The sequence below is a fragment of the Argiope bruennichi genome, chromosome 3 (genome assembly GCF_947563725.1).
Source record: "Argiope bruennichi chromosome 3, qqArgBrue1.1, whole genome shotgun sequence".
Classification (NCBI taxonomy): domain Eukaryota; kingdom Metazoa; phylum Arthropoda; class Arachnida; order Araneae; family Araneidae; genus Argiope; species Argiope bruennichi.
In genome coordinates, this window is record NC_079153.1 from 117,388,567 (window position 1) to 117,414,004 (window position 25,438).

Below are 25,438 nucleotides of genomic sequence, written 5' to 3' on the forward strand. Positions count from 1 at the left end.
TTGTCACAAACAGAGAAGCAAACGGACAGATAGAAATTTATCTAAAATGTGTTTTTGGAATTTAGGGTGGTTTAAAACGAAGTGATTCGTCAAAATCTCGATTTTGATTTTTTTCATCATTACCATATTTTTTTCCCATACTTCGTTACGAGAAAATAAAAATCAATGTAACTTTCGAGAAATGGGCTTTAAAACAGAATTTAAGCGGTTATATGGAGAAAGCTAATCAGAAATTAAGAATATTTAATAAACTATCAAGTTTTAGCAAAAATTCGAATTTTTAACGTAATCTCAAAGAAATAGCAACTCAAAAATAAATCCAGACCCTTATAATTCAAATACTCAAAAGCACTTTAAAATTCCTTTAAAAAATAAACAAAGCATTGCTACATCTTTTCTCAAATCGAATTTTTTTTCACGTACATTGTAACTTCTCTGCCACTCATTCAGAAACATCTAGAATTTCATTTCTCTTCACTGCAGAAATACATGCGTCTGGCGAAATTTCCGCTTTTCCTCTCTCGACAAAAAGTACATTTCCATGCGACACCAACGCAGTTCCGTATACATTGCAAAAATAACTGGCATAAAAACACCTGATCTGCAGAGAAAATGGAGAAATAAAAAGCATTCCTCTCCTATAAAAAGCTTTCTCTAGTTCCATCTCATGTGTTAGTGGTATACTTGTTGTTGGGCAAGAAGATCGTTCCAAAACAAGAGGGACTTGCTGCACTGCATTGATATGGATTCCGTTTCCCGTGAAAATCGAACTACAAATATAGAACGGCAAGGAATGCTTTTTGTTTGTTTGTTTTTTTGTTCTTAGTTACGAAATGCGCTTTTCATAGAAGTATGGTTCAGGAAAATATCTTAGTAGTGGGGGAGGTTCTTTGAAATTAGCAGAAAAAATTAAAATAATGAGTTCTGTTATAGTAAATTTCCAGTTATCATGTGAGAACATAATTTTTTTTCTCACTTGGCATCAAACAGACATAAAAACAACATCATGTTCTCAAATGTTTCATATTTAGCAATCACCTCCATTTAAAAAAGCGATAAATTTTGACCATTTCAAAATCAATTGATTTCTAAAATTTTGTTTCCACACGCCAGAATTTTTTTCGTGAAAAATCAATTTAAATCGGTTTGAAACAATCACGTAATTGTCAGTTTTCGCATTTAGAAAAACGATGGGTTTTTTTTAATCCCCATCTCAAAATTGTTCGAGCTCCAAAGCATTTTTCGCCAACTAGAAAAGTTGAAAATGAAAATTTAATTTACATATACAACCCCCTTCGATAACTCCCCTCACAGTTTCGCGTTGATTTCTGTTTTCTTCTTTGTGCTTCTTCGGGCGATTTTTTCTTACGGCCCATGTTCTTTATTTTCTGTCTACACATTTTGAGGCTTCAAAAACCCCAAACTGAAACAACATCATGTTCTCACATTATAAAACAAATCTAAATATGAAATATTTTTTAATGTTTCACCTTCAAAATGTATGTCCACATGTGTCTAAAATGCAAAGTTATTTCAAAAGAAAGATCAAATTTAAAATATGTATTTCTAGCGAAAAAAAATGACAAAGATACATATGGCGAATCACTGGATAAAAAAAAAAGCTCAACGTTTTATTTTTGGTCTTTGGAATCTCAGCAAATGCGGCGAAGTTATTTGTTTATGATAAAATGACATTATTGTTTCCCAATGTATTGTAAAATCATCCGCGCTTTTGCGCATGCCTTAGGATGGGTTTAATTCGTCAAAATTCTGTTCGTGAATACTGAAAGATTTTCAATTTCATTACATTTACATTTCATTACATTTTACTTTGAAGATTATGTTAATTGAGTTAAGAAATCCCTATTACTATTATACACCTTTGTCTATTACTATTATCATCTATATATATATATATATATATATATATATATATATATATATATATATATATATATATATATATATATATATATATATATATATATATATATATATATATATATATATTAATTTGTCATTTTGTCATGATTTATATATTATTAGGATCCGATATTAATACATTAATATAATTATTTTAAAACATGGATCCTTTTCATGAGATCCCAGAACTGTTGGAAAAGATATATTGATCTCTTTCTTATATATAATTCAAGAAAAGCAGTAAAGAAATACTTCTTTGGTACTTAAAAAAGTGCACTAGTACCGCTAAAAAGAGGGATCCCTCATTAAAGCAGTTTTTCCGTAATAAAAAAAAATTAAAAAAAAAACATTCTCTAGAATAAAATATACAAACACTTTTGGCATTTTGCCAGAACTTAATTTTCTTTTTGTTAGTTTTGCTGTTTTTATTTTTCTGTTAGTGACTTGTAAGCAATTTAAAGCAACTTTTTATCACTGAGCAGTTGACTATTTGTAATTGTTATTTGCTGTTCAAATTAAATAAAGAAGGAAAATAAATAATCTGTAAAACTGATTCTTCATGTAGCCTGTAATACATTCTATTGCTGATTATATATATATATATATATATAATTTTTGTGTATCTCGGAATCGGCTCAAACAATTTGGATAAAATTTTATATTCGATAAAGTTTTGGTTATTACATTCATTTAATAAGTCCCTTTCCTGTAAAAACATATTTTTACAACAAACTATTAGAGCATTTTTCTATCTGCTCTCATACTGACAGTATTATATAGCGCTGTCTCGTACGTTTTTGCGGTACTTGCATTGTTGCCATAGGATGATAACCTACCGGCACCTCAAAATTTTGTGAGATGGCACTTTATGACATTATCCTAATACGAATACATTCAGTTCACATACAATAGCAATAATACAATTATTGTGTTAACCACTTCGAATCACATGCTAAACTAAGTGCATTTAGGAATTTTTTGTATTTAAATTATCAGTTCATATGCAGGAAAAATATTCATATGTAATCAGTATGTGATTCGCATCTAAATATTTTCTTCTAAAAAAACCCGAATTTACAGAAAAAAAACAACAACTGCCGAGTGAGCTTGGTCTTTTTGGTACTTAAACTAAAGCCGATAACAAAATGTTTTAGTTAAGTCATGAGCAGCTATTATTATTTTGTAAGTAATTCTGAAACGTTTCGATTGTAAAGCGAATTTCATACTCACACATATGGATATAACTAAAATAAAAATATTTGTTAAAATTAAAACGACCTTTTTAGAATTACAGTTGTTTCATCAATATATACTCAGTAATATTTTAGATCATATTAATTAACCATTCAGGAAACTGGATAATCTTTCTTGGTTTCTTGAATTCCTCCAAACGTCTTCGAGCCGCCATCTTTTTATTCGCAGGATGCCATTCGCTGTTTGCTCCATGTATTGTTCAACAAATCATAAAGCAGCATACAAAGAAATAAAACGATGTATTGTAAATTTTACATTAATTTAAAGAAAAAAATGTATTACTATACAATATTTTGCAACTGATATAGCATCAAATAGTTTTCGCTTTGATAAAAGCAAGTCATTTGTAAAAGCTCTAGTATCTTATTGAAAGATGTAACGAAACTCTTAACTTAGGGATGTTTCTAGTATTCCAAAACCTACATTAACTGTCCCTCTGTCTGCACTTCATTCCCTCTTATTAAAATACTGTTCTATTTTAAATTTCAAATCAGGACAGCTGCTTCAAATATTTCGCATAAGAAGTGGGATAATGGAAAAATCGGCAGAAGAACATATGAAATAGTGCCTAGAATCTCAAAGAAGTCTATAGGATGGAGTAGAGAAGATGTCGTGTCCATTTCAGTACATACTTTTCCCCTTCATGCAACCTCTCTACAAATGAAAACTGGTCCCGAGGACACGAAAAGAAATCCAGTGCATTAGCTTACAAAGTATTCACTAAGAGTATATTGGTATTTTCAAATTTCTTCGACAGAAAAAAAAACTACAATGGTTTAAAAAACATCACCAGGAATAATTGATCAAGAACCGGGAATCAAATTCAAATAGACTTCATAAGATGAATCACTAAACACAAATCCTCTTTGAATTGATTTTCAAATCCAGTAATCCTATATCATCCCACCTGATTTACTGTTTCCCACGTATTTTTTCTTTTCTTTTCTATTTTTATAATTGTTTTTGTGACATTTATTTATTGCTTGTTTTTTTAGTATGTTTCATTATGTACTTTATTTTTATTTATTTTTTTAATTTAAAAAGTATAATCGATTTTCTTTCGCTATACCAGAAGGATGGCCTTTTGCTCTAAAAAAGAGAATGTATGTAGTGTAATGCAATGCTTCAGTCATTCGTGTTTCCAAGTTGGGAACCTTAGATGTGGTCAGTATTTTATTGCATCACTCTTTCTACAATTTCTGGGGCAGTGTTTTTTTTTTTATTTTTTTCGAATTATCTAAGGAACATCTTCACCTTTCACATAACCAATAAATACATTCTAATTTGGAGGCCGTATTTGCACCATATATATTTTTCACTGCATCATGCACTAGTAACATCTTAAAATCATTATTCGCGTTTTAAAGCTAAGAAAAAAGGATGAAATATATGTTAAAAGTGACATTTTACAACAACTTCCGGTTGCAGACTGAGACTTCCGGTTAATTTTCAAGTACACTGCACTTTTTTAATTTGACATATATCGGCTTCTAGATGACGTAAAATGAAAAGAAAAACGGTTTTGGAAAGAAAAATGTTTTAATTAAAATATTTTTGCAAAAAGAAAAAAAAATGAACAAGATGGTCGAAAAATGTCATTTTCCATGTAGGCAGTCACCTTAAGGTTGTAATTTAAAATGCCTTGTATTACTATCTTAACATTCTAGAAAGTTAAAGGAAAGCTATTAATTTGATTAATTTAATTAACACTTATCTTTTCTCATTGGAGTGATAACAGTTATTAAATGTTCTAGGATATTTGCTTATTTTTATGGCGATCTTCAAATTACGCAAGGATTATATGCATCATCTTAGTATATATATATATATAATATGCTAAAATGGTTGTGCTCCAGGTATTATTTGGCGATTTTCATGATTACACAAATAATGTCACTATATATAAAAATGATATATATTTTTTATATATATCACTATATGTATAAAAAATGTCACTATATATATGTGTGTTTCCGGATTTACTTGGCGATATTTAAACTATACCAAGATCTCCAAGACAATAAGTTGATTTTTAGATTACAACAAAATCTCCAAAACTAAGTTGGCGACGATTTGTATTTTTTGGTGACTTATTACAGGGACTGTAAAAATAAATATGCGCCAACTTCATGAATAAAATTTCATCAAATGAGCCACATATCGCATAAATTTAAACAATAAAATTATTTTATTTGTTTGTATTAAATTGATTTGCACAAATGTAAATTAAACTTACATAGATATGTATTTTTTTTAACTTACGAATGCTTTGTTTTAGTTTTAGAATTCTGCATTTTAGTTTTGCTATAGAGAGCAAACAATGAAAATTATTGTAATTCATTGTAAACATAATAAGAATCGAAAGCATTAAAATGTTTTAAAACTTTAGTTTTTAATCGATACTTTAATTTTACTTCTAGATATTTAAAAAAATTATATAATTCATGTCAATTTTAAAGAATAACAACTTAAAAAAACATTGCTCATTAACTGTAACGTATTATTAAAAGTCTCAAGAATCATACTGAACATCAAATCCTATATTATAATGGTAATTAAATTTGAAATACTTTTATTTCAACTTGCAAAGATGATTTTGTCTCGTTATTTTTCGCAATAATTCTAGAAAGATAAACATATTTCTTTAGCAAATTTCTAACAATATTGACAAAAAAGAAAAAATATATAACACAATTTTAAAAATTAATTTATTTTTAAAATTTTGTAGGGAATATTTAAAAAAAACACTTGAATTTAAAAAAAATGCAATTTACTGATAAAAATATCATTAATTGAAGTACGATTTTCTGAATTTAATCGAAACAATTGTAGAAAAAAAGTTAAGAAATTCTTAGGAAAATAATTTAATTTCTTTTTCCAAACCTAAAATAGAAGCGATATAATACATTATATTTGATTTTTAAGAAATATATATTTTAAGAATTAGTATTTTTTACTGGTTACGAAAGCATTACTATATTTCGCAAGAACTTCGTCTTAGCGAATCCTACCTTTGAAGAACAAAAGCATTAAAGCCGAATTTTCTTGTAGAAGATGGCAGCACTTTTTTCCTGTCTACCTCCTAGTGGTAATTCCTTCTGTACACGTTGTTTCGTAGAACAATTTTTGAACTTTTTTTCTCTCTAATGCTTTTCTCTTTTTATACTTCTTCATCCACTTTTTTACTCTTATTTTTTTTACAACGACTTTTCCTGTATGTTTTTCTTTCTTAAGAAATCTGATGTCATTTTTTTTTTTTTTTTTTTTTTTTCAGTTTTGTGGAAAATAAGAAATTTTTCTTGATATCTCTGAGATAATTCCACTTTCTTTTAATATGAAGACAACTTATTTTCTTTCTACATTTTATTCACGCTAAGAACAAAAATATTTCTTGTGAAATCTTCTCTTTACTCCAAAATTTATTTATGGAATAAATATATTCTGTAGAAATAATAAGATACGTATAATATGTAATATACTTAAAATTATCTATCAGAATGATGCCTATCAGCTATTTTTGTATTTAAAAAATGTAGCTTTGTTCACAGACGTATTGAGATGGTCTCGCCTCGCTGTCCTCGAAGTAGAATTCTCAAGTTCGCTTCCAGCAACGCTGCTCAAATTCCATTTTCATACGGATACATGCTTATTTCCTCGTAACATAGAAGTGGTGTTCAACATAATGGGAGCACAACAAACAAATACAAGAACCATTATTAATTAGGCTTAGGGTCCTCTTTTGCATATAGGATTTGCCTAGGAATCAAATCAAACACGTGCTGAATAGTATTTAGAAGAATATTTCACCATTCAAAGTGGAAATATTGTAAAAGTTCTGATGATGATGATGTCGTGTCCACGTTACCACGTAAAGAGGGGTGCAGTAGCTTCTGAGGGTGAAAACCCCTGATCACCCGAGGGCAAAAGTCTGACTTCTAGTTCATGTGAAGATGACACTCACACAGTCGCTTGCATAACCCCTTTTTACAGGGGAGCTCTTTCACACACCTCAAAGATAGAAAACAGGGTGAAACACAACCATGCCCGAACCAGGACTCGAACCCGAGACGTCCAGATCAGGGGAAAGACGCTCTAAAGTTCTAGATGGAGAATATCAATTTCGGATTGGTCCGGAGTATATTAATGCTGGTGGTAGATATAAATTTCTGATTGAACGCTGTAAAATAGACTATAAGGTTTCAACCATATTGAAGCTGGGAGATTCTACTGACCAAATTAAATATTTCACTTTATCCTCGTGTTCACCAAACTGTGATTGTGCAAGTCCCACCGCATTATCATTCTTGAAAATTCCATCTCCTGCAGGAACGTCATAGGATGGACCTGGTCAGATAAAACTTCTCTATACTTCACCCTAGTTCTCTATACCCCACCCCCTAACAGAAATTCACAACCATGACATACCATGATGCTCGTAGCATGAAATATTTGCTTCCATGCCTGATAGAGTGGAAAAAATAATCACAAATATGCGTTTATGCATTTGCCTTCCAAACGTGTACTCGTCATATTGTAGGGAAGATATGAAAGATGATGTATCTGACCATTTAATTTCCTTCCACTTATCAATAGACTAGGTTATATGATTCTGGCACTATTGAAGTCGATGTTTGGCATTGACATCTTTGACAAGTGGCTTGACAATTGCTTCTTTGCCATGAATATTCTGTTTATGAAGATGCCTGCTAGCTTTAATCATTCACACTTTAAAATCCAGATGCTGATTGAGCTCTGCAGTCACTTCGGCTGCCATTGTTTTCTTTTTGGATATTAAAATCTGATGCAATATACGTTAGTCTATGTCACTCAATTGCTATTTCGATTCACTATTTCACTTTGCTAAGTTTTTTCTTGCTTCACTGTGTGCAAGATATAAGGACTTTAGACTTCGTTCCTGCAGGAACGCCTAAAATTTGAGACGTTTCGGTCACAATTGCTCCAGATAATCAATATCTTACAATTTTGTTTCTTTGAAAACTGTGAGGTCTTATACTTTACGCTTTCAACAAAAACCCAAGACGTATCACAATTTCACTAAACCTACCTCACACTACCAATATATATACTTTTAAGTTTAAAAAAAATGGTAGTTAGAATTATATTTCAAAGATTACGGAGGCCATTCTTAAATGTAACTTTTATTCACAGATATCTATATTATTTTGACAACCAGCAATAAATAATCTTTGGAATGGATATTGTGCTTGCGCACTAACTTGCAACATTTATTTATTAGACTACGAAATAATTTAATGGACGCACTTAATTTTAATTTCTTTGTATATCATGATAGGAAGAAAAATTTCAACTCAGTACAAAACGAAGTATTTCGAATATTGCTTGCATATGTTTATATGCTTTGAACATAGGATTTTGTGCGAATAGCTTATAAGCCAGTTAACAGCTACGCTACCTGAGCAATTGCTTTTGTATCGTGGTTATGTTACTGGTCTGCGAACCACAAGGCCCCAGGTTCTCACCTCGCTCGTAACAAATCGCAACAACTTCTTTTGGACACACTGGAAATATCTGTGCTGTAATACTAATATTTGACTATCCAATGAAGCATTCCTAATGCTTTTGTCCTTTTGTCGTTGGATTCTCTCATAACAGAAACTATTTCCCACTAGATTATTACTATGTGTGCAAGCCGATTCGTAAGTTCACCCCCCACCCCACCCCACCCCCATTACTTCGTTTGGGTCATTTTTTTTAACTTTTGCATTTAAATTATTTAGGTATCAGAAGAGCAAAAATATATGTCTGTGCAAGAACCATCATTCACTTTATTTTATTCTTCCATTATTCTTGGTTCAAATTCCTAACCTTATCCTCTTCCATATTTATTATAAATGATGGTATATTATTCTCGAGTCCATTTCAATACATTTTTAAATTTAAATTAATAGAATGAAGTATAATAAGCATTATTGAGCAATATAAACCAATTTCTATGGTGTCTGTAAATCTAATACAACTTAATGAATATCTTCACATTTCCTTCAGGAATACATATTTTAAGTGTTTCATTTAAAGTTGAAAGCAACTATGGTGTATTATATAGCTAAAATAATGAATTGTTTTTCCTTTTACATTTTCCCTCAAAATTGCATTTCTTTTTTTAAAATATAAATCGTATTTTCAATGTAAATTTTGAAATAAATCATTCAAAGAATTTAACAAAGAAAGCATAATCCAGTGAATAAAATATATGAGCTTATTTTATTTAATTAGATGCAACTGCATAATTTAACATTCTTCTTAATTAGTGGCAGCCACATTCTTTAGAAACAGTTTTTGCCGTTATGACGGCTATTCTATTAGTTAATTGAATAAAAAAGCTCGTTTCAAATCTTTCACTGTTTTGCTCCATTTTTAACCTCTTAATCTCTGGATTCATAATTAGATCGTTTCTGCTGTTGTTCTACTGTGAAATGTTTTGCGTGTTCCTAAAAATTTAATCACAATTTGGATCATTAATATTATTTAACTCATAATTAATTTTTTGTTGAATTAAGGACCATTGTTTTCCTTGACATTTTCATTGTGTGGAAATGTGACAAATGGAAAAAAGTTACTTTCATATTCTTGCTCAGTAATCAAATAGATTTAGAGTAATAATGATGTAGCTCATGCTGCATTAACAAAGTCAATCAAAATAGTAAGTTAAATTGGTGATTTCAATCATTTATGATTTACTAACTTTATTTACAATTTTTTTCGTAGTGCATAATTTTTTGTATACATAATTCTAATTTCTGGCTGATAAACAAATAAATATTTAGGAAGTAGCAGTACATCTTTTATGATACTTTAGTCTTGTAGTAATATGTGTTAAATGGATATTATATCAATATTCAACGACCTTGTAGATTTCATGCATTATAAACTTAACCGAGAATAATTTGATCTAATTTTATGAAGACGCGAAACCCAAACTCACATGTTTGTATTCATATCAGCAGCTATCCAAAATAAAGAAGAAAAAAAGCAAAAATAAAAAAAAGCCAAATTATCAGTGTTTTAAAGAAAATTCTTAAAATAATTTTTAAAAAATACCAAACATAGTAAAATTTTTATTTTGAAATCATTTTTTCTTATTAATGAAGACAACTTATAAAATTCTAAATGAATGTAAGCTATAATTTTAATACAATAATGTCTAAACATACATTACATTTTAATACAATATCTCTTCCCCATTTCAGTCTGCTTTTATGCCTAATAAACTATGCTAGAAATATACAGGGTGTTTATAAAGTCCCGGACCCATTTTGATGTTTAATAACTCATAAAATAATAAAGATAGATTTAAATTAATAACATAAATGGTTAAATAGACTCAAAAAGTTTCATGACCCTTGTCAATGAACTTCCACGTGTGCCCCCTTCGTCGCACGGAGAATATCAAGTCGATAGTCAATTTCACGCCAGGTAGCGACAAGCATGTCGGCATCCACAGAGCCATTTGCGCACTTTATGGCAATTAACAATGCCAGAAACATGAAAGGATGCTTCATCGGAGAACATTATGCTCTTCAGAAAATCAGCAGCATCTTCTATCCTCCTTAGCATATCTGTTGCAAAGGCCATCCTCCTAGGTCTATCGTTCGGTTCCAAAACTTGAACAATTTGAACTTTGTATGCATGCAGTCTTAATTTTTTCTTAATAACCTTGTACACCGTCGAAATTGGCATATCCAATTATGTTGCCGTTGATCACACAGATATTCTAGGATTGTGTAAAAATGTCTCTCTGACACGCTCAACATCAAAATCACTTGTGCAAGGACGTCTGGAACGTTTCTTATCTTCGATACTTCCAATTTCTAGAAAATTCTTTTTCCACCGCAAGATGCTGTTTTTGGATGGAGAATCTTTTTGGTAAATTCTTCTGAAATTTCTCTCTGCTTGCACTATCGATTTCATTTCTATGAACCACCATAAAATCTGTGCTTTCTCTTGTGGTGTATGCATTCTCCTTAATATCCGCTCGAATAAAACATCACATACAAAAGTACTACATAGAACAAACACATCAAAAGTAAACATAACATTGCAATAGTTGACAAAAACAAAAGAGAGGAAAATGCAATTAATAAGCAGACAATATTTGGAAAAGTACAGATATTTAGACTGGAAAATGAAATTATCTGAAATTAACCACACGCGCAGACGATATTTACAAAAGTAAAAATATTCAAACATGAAAAGGAAAATATATGAGTTATTCCATCAATAAATGTCATAAGTGTGTTTATATCTTTAATATTTTATGAGTTATTAAACATCAAAATGGGTCCGGGACTTTATAAACACCCTGTATATTAATGAGATGAAAAAATCAAAACACTTTTTTAGGAAAATTATCACTGAAATAATTTATTTATTTTATATACTTACTATTAAATTCTTCATGAATATGGTGAAATACATGGAAAAATAATTTATAAAATAAAATTAAAAATATTGATATATCTATAAATATAAAAATATTATAAACAAAATTATGAATCTATAATTATAAAAATATTATAAACAAAATTATGAATCTATAATTATAAAAATATATAAATATAAAATATAATAAGAATGTATGAATAAAAATTGTTATTTTACACTTTTTTAAAACATCGATGAATGGATATAAATTCTCATAGTATATAAAATTTTAAATTAACACGAGTTATTTATTTTTCAAAATATACCGAAATCCCTGATAGCATGCTTCCACTTAGCAGTCTACTTATACGCATAATAAATCAATCCACGAAACACGCTATATGCATTAGACCAAAAAGCCGAGGCTTCGCTCATCTTTTGGCATTTAAATCACCATCAACTCAATCTATGATGGCGGAGCAGGGAAAATAGCCTTTGGGTACCGAGACCATCGATCGCGCCTTGCTGAGGGTGATAGGGTTTATGATCTAAGGAATTTGGGACTTAATCCTCCCTATTAAAGTTTGGGGCTCCGAGATGAAGTGCCAGGGAAATTGCTCGCCAGTAAGACGCAAAGGAATGAGAATCTGCGCACTTGTAAGATAAAGATCTATAGATATCAGCGTTGTATTCAGCAATGTATGATTTTGTAAACTAGTAGAATAACATAATAGATTTCAGTTGGATATAATAAAAATCCGCAATGCTTACCACATTCTTTCAAAGATACTTAATATTCCCTTTCCTAAGTTTGAACGTATGAAAAGAATCCCTATCAAAATCACATAGTAAAATCACTGAAGAGAAAATATCTTTTATGCAAACCGAAGTCAATTAATCGTTGCTTCTCCCCTATACATGGTATGCCTCCCGTGGTGAAATAAATCAAAATTTCAAACGTTTATTCTTTTTGGCTACGCTTCCACGAAATTATGATCACACACGCGCTCGCAGGTGCCACCATAATATACAGTTTTAACGATGCACGAATGCGTTTTTTATGACAAACTTTTTAAAACAAATCTGTTACAAATGAAGTCACCTGATTTGGGGACATTTTACCAAACCTGCCTGTCGTATATGGGGGGGGGGGAGGTTCTTCCTTCCCCCAATGCGGAAATTCTTCCACGAAGAATGTAAAACCACCCTCTACAATTCGAATCTTTGATATAATCGGGTTTTCAAATGTACCTATCATTTTCCAATCATCACTGAAAGTTGAAATCCATATGGCTATTTTCATGGTATGGAAAATAGAAATCAAATTTACGGTCTAATTAATTGAAGAATATATTTAATAGTGAGTTTAGAATCTCCATACCATTTCAGCTTTTGTTTTTTTTATCAGTTCAGTAATCGAGGCCTAGAAGCAGTAATGCATCAAAATTTCCAAATTTTATTTATAGTTGTCTAAAAATGATCTAATTTCTAAATACTGGATATTTAAAAAAAATGATAAAAGGCGTGGAATTTCATATCATCAACAACTCTTCTTCATTTGTTCAAGTTTCGATGTCTGATTTCTTCAGGTCAAGATAAAACAATAGATTTTCCTCATTAAAGATTTTTTAATGGTTTATTTTGAGATTTCAAATCATTCAATGATTGCCCTATAATTTGTATATTTCATATGCGAGAAAGTCAAACTGATTTAATTAGGAAAGCAAAATCATATAATTTTAACCGTAACTGAAGACGTGAGTCAACGTGACTCCACATCGTTCATTAGTTCTAATTATCACGTGGTGTTTTGTCCTTGAATACAATAACCAACTCGGTACCTTCAAAAACTGCAGTATCTTGGCAAAATTCTAATTATGAACACTTTCGTGTAACCGAATTGTTCTTTTTCAAAGTTTTAGTTGTTGTTTATGGAGTCATTGACTCCATGTCTCTGAAAATATTTATAATTTGGATAATGCAAAAACTTAAGAAATATGCTTAACAATTATTTTAAAATAGTATACTCTTCATTTTTGTTTGTTAAATTCTAAAAGTTATTAACATTTGTGTAATTCCTTAATATCTAACTGGAGTAAGTATTCATTAAAAGATTGTTTAGGTTTTTCTTACATCTTTACTACATTTTATATTATAACATTTAACATATTTAATATTAATATTTGTAATAGTTTTAGTAACTACATGATTTCCAGAATGTATTGTGTTTCTAAAATAAATTCCACTGCTTTTTACAAAAGACAAAAAAGAAAAATAACAATGGAGTCATTTTGACTCCATGCCTCTGGCCGCATGTGGAAATTCCTGTCACGAGTTACGGATTAAGGTAATTAATGATTTCAGTCAAAAAGAAATACAAACCAGCATATTTATAATTATAGTTATTGATGATGATGCCGTGTCATCACGGAAAGGGGGTGTAGTAGCTTCTGAGGGTAAAGACCTCTGAGCACCCGAGGGCAGAAGTCTGACTTCTAGATCATATGAAGATGAAACTCACACATTCGCTTGAACAACCCCTTTTTAAAGAGGGGCACATTCACACACTTCACAGATAAAACACAGATGAAGAACAACCATGCCCGAACAGGGATTCGAACCCGGGACATCTAGATCACGGGGAAGATGTGCTACCCCTATGCAAGAACGCCGGCAACTATAGTTTTTAGTTAATGAATAATCAGATACGGCATTAATTGTCATTGTTTCAATAATCGAAGGCACACATACAGAATGCTTGCAATAATTTATATCGAACCCATTAATTTAATTGTCTCTTATCTTATGTATGATACCTTATATTAACCATAATTTCAGTTTTGTTAGAAGAAAACAAAAACCGAAATTGTTAGACACAAGTGGGCAAGAAACAAGCAGATATGAAAATTAGGCTCCCGGTATTTTGAAAATCCATTCCCATTCGGATAATATATGTTTTAGACATTTTTTAAACAAATATATTTTCAGTACTAAATGCAAACAAATTCTAAAATAAACTCAATATTAACCTTTCACTGGGTATTTAACATTTTCTTTATATACTTTTATTCATTAATATATTTGTTATCAAAATTCAAATAACCTGCACTGAATGGCCTTCTTTGGCTTTATTCATGTGCTTTTAGTGCCTTATACATGTATTGAATCTTACAAGCGGTAATACATGAGCGAATAAAATGCCTGTTTAAGAGGACACATAATGGAGTCTGTTTCTTTCCATTTACATGGATTACATAAGGCAGAAGTTTTCGCAGTAGTTAGAACCCGGATGTCACGCAGTAACTATAAATATTCATGTCTTGGAACCAGTTGTTTGGAAACATGGATGTTAGGATAGGAATATTTTAATATCTGGTTAAACAGCAGAACACAGAAAATAAGATTCGTTAATATGCTATAGTGATGTCTGGGAATCTTTAATGTGGAATAATGGCATTAAAATTCTACTTGCATTAACAAGGAAGTTTGAAAGTAGTTTTACTTTTTTGGAAGATGCCCCAAAGAATTGTGATAAAGGCATTTGCTGAAGATGCCTTTTGTCAATACTAAATAAAGTTAGCAGGAATATTGATTGAGTTTACTTTTAAATTAGAACGATTAGAAATATCTTATGCATAATATAAATTAAATTTCTTTCATAATATAATGTTTAAATTCCATATGCTTAATATAATGTTTATTATACTCAAATAATTAATTTTAATCATAAAATTGTAATTTAGATTAATGTTATGTTATTATAATAATATTATATCTATTCTGTTCGTTGTGTGTATGAACCATTTTAATACAATCAAGTCCCATAACATCATAGTGATATTCAAAATTTCAGTTCCATGATAATCGTTCAAATTTTCAAAACTCTACAACTTCACATTCTTGTTGCTCATTTAAACTATGTAGATATTAAACAAAAATCACTCTTCCATTCTTGTTTACCAAATTTGAAGCAAATAATGGAACTTAATAGTTGACGAATGATAGAAAAAAAGTTTAGAATTTTAGTTCAATAATAAATTCGGTTTGTGCACAAAATATTTTAAAGAATTGGCAAAAATCAGGAACAATTTGCTCGAAACATAAATTTCTGTCATTGAAAAGATTTTTTTTTCAATTTTTAAAATTTGGAAGATTTATTTTAGCCCTGTAATATTTTTCAAAATTATCTGAATAAAAGTCCTAAATTTTTACTTATTTTTTTTTCAAAATTTCAAAGAAAAAAAAAACATTTTAAAGGGCATATTTTTATTCCCAAAGTATATGTATCTGCAAATTTTGGTTCCGTAGGTCAAATAGGAAGTAACCTATAGGAAGTCAAGACACTCATATATATTCAGATTTATTGCTAATCGCCTTAAGCGACCATCTGCTTTGCCAAGGATATGTGTTATATTTAATTTCATTTAAATCATTTTTATATATTATCGTGTCTATGATTTCGCTTAATTATCAGACATTAAAGATGTATTATTTATAATTCTCTCACATATGTAGTTTTTATTTTGTGCATGAACCTGTCTAAAGGGGACCAGTTCATTGAAAACAAGGCACTATTAAAAATAATTTCTGTGATGCATCTGTCTTCCTAATTTAACAGTATGGGTTTTTTTAATTCCTCTTGCAAGTTAGACATATATTAAACGCGATTCCATTACTACAGTTTTCATATTTGGAAGAAACACATGTCATAAACTATTTGATGAAACAACATAAATGGTTTAAATTTAAGAGTAACAGCGAAATCAATTATTGGAAACGAGGCATAAATAATTATAAAAAAATGCCAACAATGAGGAAAAAGTCCCAAGATTATGAAATTTGCATTATTAAGGTATCCGACTACGTTAAAAATACTGGTTTTCGACAACATTGACGAATTCTTCTTTTATTATTATTTCTTGTAGTTCAGGCTTTCCTCTTTCCAAAATAGTATTTTCTAGGAGAAGGAAGGTCTGATCTATCATCCAGGATAATTTTAAACAATTTTTTAGCTAAAATGTTTTTTTAACTTCAATTTTCTCAAACTTTAATTTTATAAAAATTATCCACCGTTAACATGCTATCTCAAAAACTAATAGAAGTATTTACATAAAATTTCAGCGTGTGTTTTAAATACTGTGGGCAATGAAATGAACCAAAAGTTTTATTGTTGGTGAAATACTTTTTCATTCATAGGTGTTTTTAGAAAAATTAAGTTGTAAATTTATGGAAAAAAATGTATATATACGTACATTTTTACACGTAACTTCTTTGCATCTCAAAATGTTTCTTAGATTTTGGTTCATTTCATTCATCATTATATTCTATAACTTGTGTACAAAGAAAAATTGGATTGCTGCATTACAGTTTTGTGTAGAGTGTTAATCGTTTAGGTTAAATTTCATTAAAATTTACTACAAATTTTCCTATTTCTCAAAATATATTATATTTCCAAATAATTTTTTTGTATATATAGTGTTTATAATTGACAATACATCTAAAAACCATAAATAGTTTTTAAAAAATAAAATTTTTCAAAAATATTGCTTTGAATGTAGTCGGCTACCTTAAAATGAAAATTTTTGAAAGCCTGGAAACGGTGTAATATTTACTTTTGTAAAATAAAATTTTCGGAAAATTTCTCCGATAAACCATAGCATTCACTTTAATTTTTAATTAATTCAAATCCTAATAAAAATTTCAAAAAATCTTTTAACTCGGTGAAAGTTTTTTTGGAATTTTACAGGCATTTGCAGGCTCCAAAATATATATGTGCTGGCTTTGGTAGTTGAAGATCGATCAGTTTGTCCTCTAGAGAGCCAACACACACAGGCACGTACTCTTCTTTATAGTATAGTAAATTTTTCGCTGTCACATAACAAGGAAGGCAATAAAAAAAGAGGTATTATTAATGATAAATAAAATTTAATCAGAAATGCCTGTTTCTAATCTTTTTATGAAATATTTCAATATGAAATTATTTTCTCAGACATTTTTATTTAAAAGGATTAATGATCATGAAATAAGAAAACATTGTGAAGGAGAAAAATATTCAAATTGGAGATGTATTATATAGCAGTGAAGTATCATTTAAACGGAACATTTCAAACTAATAATAAAATTAAAATAAAATCATCTGATTGGCATAAATTAGTAAAGAAATCTTAGCATTTCACTGCAAAAATAATTAAACAATACAAAAAAAATATTTAATTTGAATTTTTTCAACTATACGTATCATGAAGCATTTAGTTTTTTCTTAAGAGAGTGAACTAATCTTTAGAATGGATTAAAAATATATTTTATATAAATTAAGAAAACTAAAATTTAATTAGTGAAAAATTTAAAAACTTAGATGTAATTATTTTAAGAAAAAGTAGAGATTTTAAGGAAAAAAGAGAGCATAACATTTTCTTATTTTAAAGTAATACTCTCTATATGACATAAAATAAAGCTTAATTATTTGTACATAGATAAGCGATTTTTTTGTAAGTTTTTGTAGTAGAATTCTTTAATAAGAAATATTACATACAAATACAAATAAGACCATGTATAACTGCTGGTATCAGTGATATTATTTATATATCATAAACACATTTTATCTTAGTATAAACAATAAGTGAGTATTTGTAATTATTATTTACAACGATATTATTCACAACAGAAAAAATAATAATAGCGATGGAACGCATTTAATCTATAAAAATCTGTATTGGGATTCATTTCAAAAGATGAATTAAAAGTAAATAAAATCCATTATATAAGAATAAAATTCTAACTCAGTCCTATTTAATAAAAAAAAAAATCCCAAATCTAGAATTCATCCTGCAACATTAGGGTTCTTTTATCACTTCTTAGGGTAATTCAAAAACCTGTAGTACTAGATTTATAATGAACTTGATCTACGAGGTCCCATTACAATGGCCTTTCTTTACTTGTGACAGCCACCACCAATCCCCGACTACCCTAAACGTGTTGCTCGTTAATCACAACTCCAGGGGTTGGCCTCACTTGAAACTGTGCCAGCCCCGGAAGCGGAAAAAAGTGTCCCTCCAGAGCTCTACTGTAGAACCACCAGTTGTTCCACCTCCTGTTGCTCATCTGCCTGCCTCTTCAATGGATTTTCTCATAAAATTGGTCAACTTTATGGGGTTTCCTTTACTCATCGAACCTTGAAAAAGACGAATCGAACCGGAGAAGGTTGGAAGGTTTCCAAATAGTTCCAAGTGTGGACGGATCGTTTTGTGTCTTCCGAAAGACATTTCGAACAGTGGAATGACAGAGAGAAAGATTGTGGTTTATTTTCGATCCAAGAGATAATGTATTGTTGTAAGGGACTGTGTTTGTTTATCATTTTAGATGGTGCATTAAACAATAACATTACATATGTGTGAATTATATATTGGCTGAAGTATAATAATGACGGCTATTTTATAAAGCTGTCAGAGGAAAATTAGGATTAAAGATTAAGAAATGCAATGGAGTTATACATCTCTTAATGGCAACTCTAGATAATGGACTATATAGACAGATACGCTAGTAAATATGTGGAATGACGTTTTTATTAAAAGTTTTAACATGAAAATTTCAAAGGGACGTAACGTTCGATTGCCTTAAAAATTCAAATTAATCTGATTGGTTTTACTGGAAATATGTGTTTATCTTTTTAGAAACTGTTTATATATTTGAAAAAAAAATCAGTTAGTGTTTGTAAGAGTTTTCTACCTCTTTCTGGAACAAAATGATATTTCGTTCAAGAAGTGAAATATCCTTCAAAATGTCTTCGAAATTAAAAGATTATGCGAATAAAATAATTATTATATATAAATGCATTTTAGTTGTGAAGAAAGCTTATTTATAAATATTCTGTATTTTTGTCTACATATTGGCAAAGTACTTAAATAAAAACGTCAAACTTTTCTTACTTTTTTACCTTATTATAACACGAATTATCTTTTCCTGTGTTTCTTGGGAAAATGATTTTTAAAGCAAATTTTAAACTATAGACCTCAAATATTATGAAAAAATATAATTACATATGGAAATAAGAATTAAATAAAGTTATAGGAAATCAGCCTATTAATGGAGCAAGGTTACGAGCAACTTTTAAGCTCGCTTTTTCTTCACATCAATAAATTAAAACAGAACTTTGAGGTAATTTAATGTAAAAATAAGATATAAACTAAAACATTATCAAATGACCTGTTTTGAAATTATGTATAATTCTGATGAAGAAAATGTGTTTCTACTATTTTTCTAACGCTGTTTAAAAGAATTACCGCAAAAAATTTGTCATCTTGCGAAAACGTTTATGCATAGACCCTTAAAGATCTGCCACAAAAAATGTTTCCAATTATCTCCAGGTGTGAGAAAATTATTTTGTAACTTCAGAATAAATTTCGAATAGAAAGAAAGATTAATTTGAGTTGCATGTGATGATGATTTGATGGAATGAATTGAAGATGCAAATTATTTGACATTAATTACAGATCCACTATTATTAAAAGAGATGCATTGAAGATGCAAGATATTTGAATTTGTGACAATGGCAATACGCAAAAATGAATTAATGTAATCATTAATTGCAGATTCATTGTTAATAAAAGAATACTATTTTTCCAAAGCATCTTCCAACTTAACTGATGTAATTTAATAGCGATAAATGTAATTTTTACCATGCAGATTCGGAAGGTCATCGAAAATTAGTGCATATTTATTTATATTTTAAATTATTAGGGGATCAATTCGTATTAAACTATATAATTCATTTATATAGTAAATCCTAATTTAAAGAGAGCATATTCAATATTGGTATATTTTAATAGATAAATTTTTGAATCCCTGGATTGGAGATGCAATTTATGTTTATTTCAGAAACCTTGAACTATATAATACAGCTTTCATGCATAAATCAAGGTATTTTTCAATCCAATTGATTTGAAACGGATTAACTGCAATTTAATAATTGAAACTATGATAACATGGTAAAAAGAATTTCTATACCAAGATATGTAGTATAGAGATTAGTAGTTTTATCTGTTTCAGTCTTTTACCTGAATTAATTCATTTTTGTAGAAACTTAATTTTTAATTATATAGTTTAATAATTGTGTTTCGAAGGAAAATAATAATAATAATAATACATGTTATGGTAAAATCTTTTTAATAGTAAAATTATAATGTATTTTAATGATAAACTTCCGCTATATATGTAAGTATTGTTTATTTCTTTTTAACCCTTTAAAGGGACATTTTTTTCCAGTCATATTATGTTAAAATATTTTTAGGCTTGAAATTAGAATAAGAAAAGGGATTCATTTAGCTTATTAGATAAATTTAATTTGATTAATTAATTAATTTGGTTGATTAATAATTAAGTAACAAATCAAGACACATCATTTTGTCTGAGATAAAGAACTGAAGCATCTAAGTTTCTGACTTAGTAAAAAAATTTGTCAGAACTTATGCCAAACTACATAATTTCATACAAAGTTTGATAAATTTGGTGGGAAGCATACTTCCCACGGCTGTAGAAAGGGTTAATATAGTTATTTTATAAAATTTAAGTAAATAAAGCATGAAATTTCTGTGATGTCAATAACAGGAAAAACACTACTATGAAATTTTATATTAGTTTTCACACACACATGTTACCTTTTAGATTTCCTTTAAAATTGCATAACATATATTACATATATATAAATAACTAAAGGAAATCTTTAAAAAATATATAGAATTTTTTTAAAAAAAATATTTTTAAAAAAACGTAAAAAATTCAAATTTATAAATAAAAATATGTTAAATAAATAGTTTCAAATCTTAAATAAATAAAAAGTTTCAAATTACAGAAGCAATTTTAAGCTTTTATTAACAATATCCTGTAATGGACACTCTAAATTACTGCATATATTCAAATATTTATATTATAAAAATTATAATATAATAATTATATCATAAAAATAATTTAAAAATAATTTAATAATACAATTTTTATAATAATTATATTATAAAAATTATAAAATAGCAGTTTACAAAAACAGTTCTGAAATATTATGACATCTCAATCCATTTCTGTCGGTTTTTAATGTCTTATTATATATGACAATGTTGACCATCTTGGTAATTAATGATGGTAAATAAAAAAAAAATAAGGAAGTAAATAAGAACATCTGAAATTCAGCCATTTGGCTGAATGTGTAGATCTAATCGAAATTTGTGCTTCAAAAGGAAGCCTGTATGTTTATTTGTGAATATATAAACAAAATTTTATAAAAGGAACGTAATACAGATTATTTTAACATCAAATTGAAAATTTTTACTAAGTTTGAATTCAATTCAGGTGAAGCAAACTGATTAGCTGAAGTGAAATTTTAAAATGCTAATTAGATTCTCTTAATTATATGAAGCAGCTGAATACGAAACATGCCATATTGTAAATATGTATCAGTTAATTGAAAAGAAAACCCTGATTTCCAAATGCATCAAATATATGTGCATTTTGTATATAAAATCATACAAATACTTTTAATTAGAAATATTGAGCTAAAAATCATGATGAGTGTTGCAACAGAGTTTCGCGCATGCGTCATGAACTTTGCGCCTGTGCTTTCCACCATTGGAGAATATAAAACCCATCTTTTTTTCTTTTTTTTTTTTTTAACGAGTTGGCAATTTATTAGCATTCAATTCTGAGTTTATACTTTCTAATATTTAGAAACCCTAACTTAAGTTATTTTTTAATCAACCCTATTTTTTAACTTTACATTATGTTATTAAACTGATATTTCTTTATCAAAACTGAATTAATTGAGTCCTTCGAAACTGGTTGAACAAGCAACAACCACACAACTTTCCTGGATAGTTTCCGTTTGTGGTTTTTTTTTTTCTTTTTTTTCATACAGTATTTCAGTGGCATAGAGATATATAAACCTAAAATTACCCATGAAGCAAAATGTAAACATTTCAGCTTTCTAATAAAGTGATAATAAAAGTGCTGTAATGCGTTTTGTAGATGTTTTTTTTATTATTATTGAAGATAATCAGAATTAGATATGCAATATATACTTCATAAATAAATTCTAATATGTGAGTTTTCGATAAAATTTTGATAATTATTTATATATTACTATGAATGCCACGGCCATTAAAAGATATTGACTTTGAATGATGCTTACTTAATTCATGGTTGGCAACGTATATAGAAAAGAGCTGATGATATTTTTTTCTAAATTAGAACTCGTTATATTAATAAATATATGTATTTTTATGATTTAAAAAAAATGGAAAATTATATCTTAAAATACATTTTGTTTATTATTGCATCCCAAATTATTCCCAGAAGTTTCATACATTTCCTCTACAGTCCCATAGCATTCCTGGTTTATTTCTGGAATCTCTATCGTCCCATGGAGAAGATGGCGACAAAAATCGATATAACAAATTTTACTAATCCATTTTCCATTCTACCTTTACTCAGCAAGAACTTTTTTTAAAGAAAGGCACACACACACAGAGATGGAAGGGGAAAAAAAAGAAATAATAACAGAGTGGCCCGCAACGAGAGCATCAGTGCTAGAGAACACATAAATACAGCTGCAGAGCAACCAAAAACAAATAAAAGGTAGGAGAGTGAGGTTTGAAAAATGCGGGATCCACTAATCGACTAAGGTGAGGCGAAAACTCGCCAGTTGGCGCTACTCTCACCTTATCGATTGGCGCGATGGGGATGCATCCCTATGCTCCGGCATCCTCTTGATCCGTGTGATGGGAAGTTAGACGCAAGTGGGGATCGGCAGAATACGCGACTGAGTCGCAGATCTCGACCCATCCGACGTAACACCCGAACCGGAACTGGTTTTCGCGAGGAGAACTTGGCCTCAGAAGAACCGGCCGAAAGCGCGCCAGTTTTGAATTAAAGATAAGATGGAAGGTGACAAGAAAGGGGACGAGAAAAAGGCAGAAGGGGACTGTGAGAAGGGGGGTGAATGTGAAAAAGTGTCGAAGGGGGCCACCGAAAAAGAAGGGGCCCCCGCTGAGTCTGAACCTGCTGCGACATCCCGTGAAGGCGAAAGAAAGGATTCCACCACCGAATCTTTGATACAAGGTATTGCCTGTTGATGCAATATTATTTTATTTTGATTCACATTTTGAGAGTTGTCTTTGTATTTGTTGTATTGCAAGATTAAAGATGAACATTGGAATGCTGATATTACGCACGTGCTTTAAAGCAGATTCAAAATCTAATATTTTATTATTTTTTAATAATTTTTATTCATGGGAATAATTTATTTAAAATTTTTTCTAATATGTTGATATAAGAATCAGAAAAAAATAGTAGGTGGTTCTTCTTCTATAAGAATTGTAACAAGGGATTAAGAAAAACTACGTTATTTTATGGATTTAATGATACTGCTGTTCTGCTTCTGATATTTTAAAATAGCATGTATTTACTGTATAAAAACAAAACTTCTTCATCATAATGATTAATTATTAATTTTAATAAACTTATTTATGGTTATAATAATAATTATAATAATGATTATGTTTCATAGTTATTAAATTATGACTGATTACACATCCTTTTTTGAATGACATTTCCATTTTTTTGTATATGTACATTTTCAAAAGGGAAACGAAGTTACCTTATTTTTTATTTCTATTCGAAACTCCCCAGATACCTTACATATTTTTTTAGATTTTTGCGCATTTCTTAGATTTTTGTAATATATCTTTCTTAGAAACTGAAATGATGCTTAAATATATTAATATTTATTTAATAATATTTAGACATGATATTAAACAATTTAACTATTGCCATTAAACGAAATAGGTTGAATTTTCAGATTGGGTTATTATACAATTCAGCGAAATAATGGGAATGCAATATGAAGTTTTATGACATTTTTCTGAGAGATATAAGAATTTTCAATTGTATACGATAGTAAATGGATGGCTTTCAGATTAGAAAAAAATTAACAAAATATGAAACTTTCTTTTTAACATTTCATCATCAAATGTATGATTATATGCAATTTAAGAAGGGTTTTTAAATGCATTCTTAAATATTTAATGAGATATTAATTAAATATTTAAAGGGGTCTCACCCATATGTACATTTTTAATTCTTTTTCGAACTAATGTTTCTTATAGAGTTTAAGTGTCTTTGAAATGTTTCAAGTGCCTTACTTTTTTGGAAAAGGACTAGTGTTATACATGAAAATAAAACTAACTATGCATTTAATGGTTTGAGTCTTTTAAATAATTAAAAACCCAGTTTAAAAAACTTTTTTTTTTACGAAAATTAAGCGAACGAAAAAATAAAACCGGAAAATAATTTTAAATAATTAAATTTAAAAGGAATAAAAAAGAATCAATCGATTTTTTTTTCGAATATTATAATAAGGAAAAAATTACTTCGTTTGAAATTTTTAAAAATTAAAAAACAGAGATATTTGAAAAATTAATATTTCTACTATAAATACAAAACAAAACTATTATTATTAGTTTGTTATTTTTATTATCAACACTATAACAAAAATCTGTTATAATGTTTACCGTCCCATTAAATGCATGTTATTCGTTTCCAAACTTGATTATTTCTAATACTTGTATAAACATCATCCTGAAGATGCAAGAAGATATCGATCAAAGAATATATAGCTTGGCTTTTCTACAAAAAATCAATCTCTAAAATGCTCTCATGCATGATGACGCATATCAAAGGGGCACATTCAAGTGTATATTCTGATTTGCTCTGAGTGAGATAAACAGCTTTCCGATTAAACTGCCCTCAATCAACTATCCCACGTTCATTCATTTTGAGTTCTGTAGAAATAATGCTTACCAAAACAGAGATATTT

At 29.1% G+C, this 25,438-nt stretch overlaps 1 protein-coding gene across 1 annotated transcript in view; it reads left to right on the plus strand.

The window, feature by feature from the left end:
- The first annotated feature begins 23,351 nt into the window (after positions 1–23,351).
- LOC129964099 (solute carrier family 12 member 7-like) overlaps positions 23,352–25,438 on the plus strand; it is a 615,365-nt gene continuing 613,278 nt past the window's right edge. Inside the window, exon 1 of the mRNA XM_056078781.1 lies at positions 23,352–23,682. Coding sequence (XP_055934756.1) covers positions 23,502–23,682 — 181 coding nt within the window. The 5' untranslated portion in view covers positions 23,352–23,501. The remainder of the gene's footprint in view (positions 23,683–25,438) is intronic.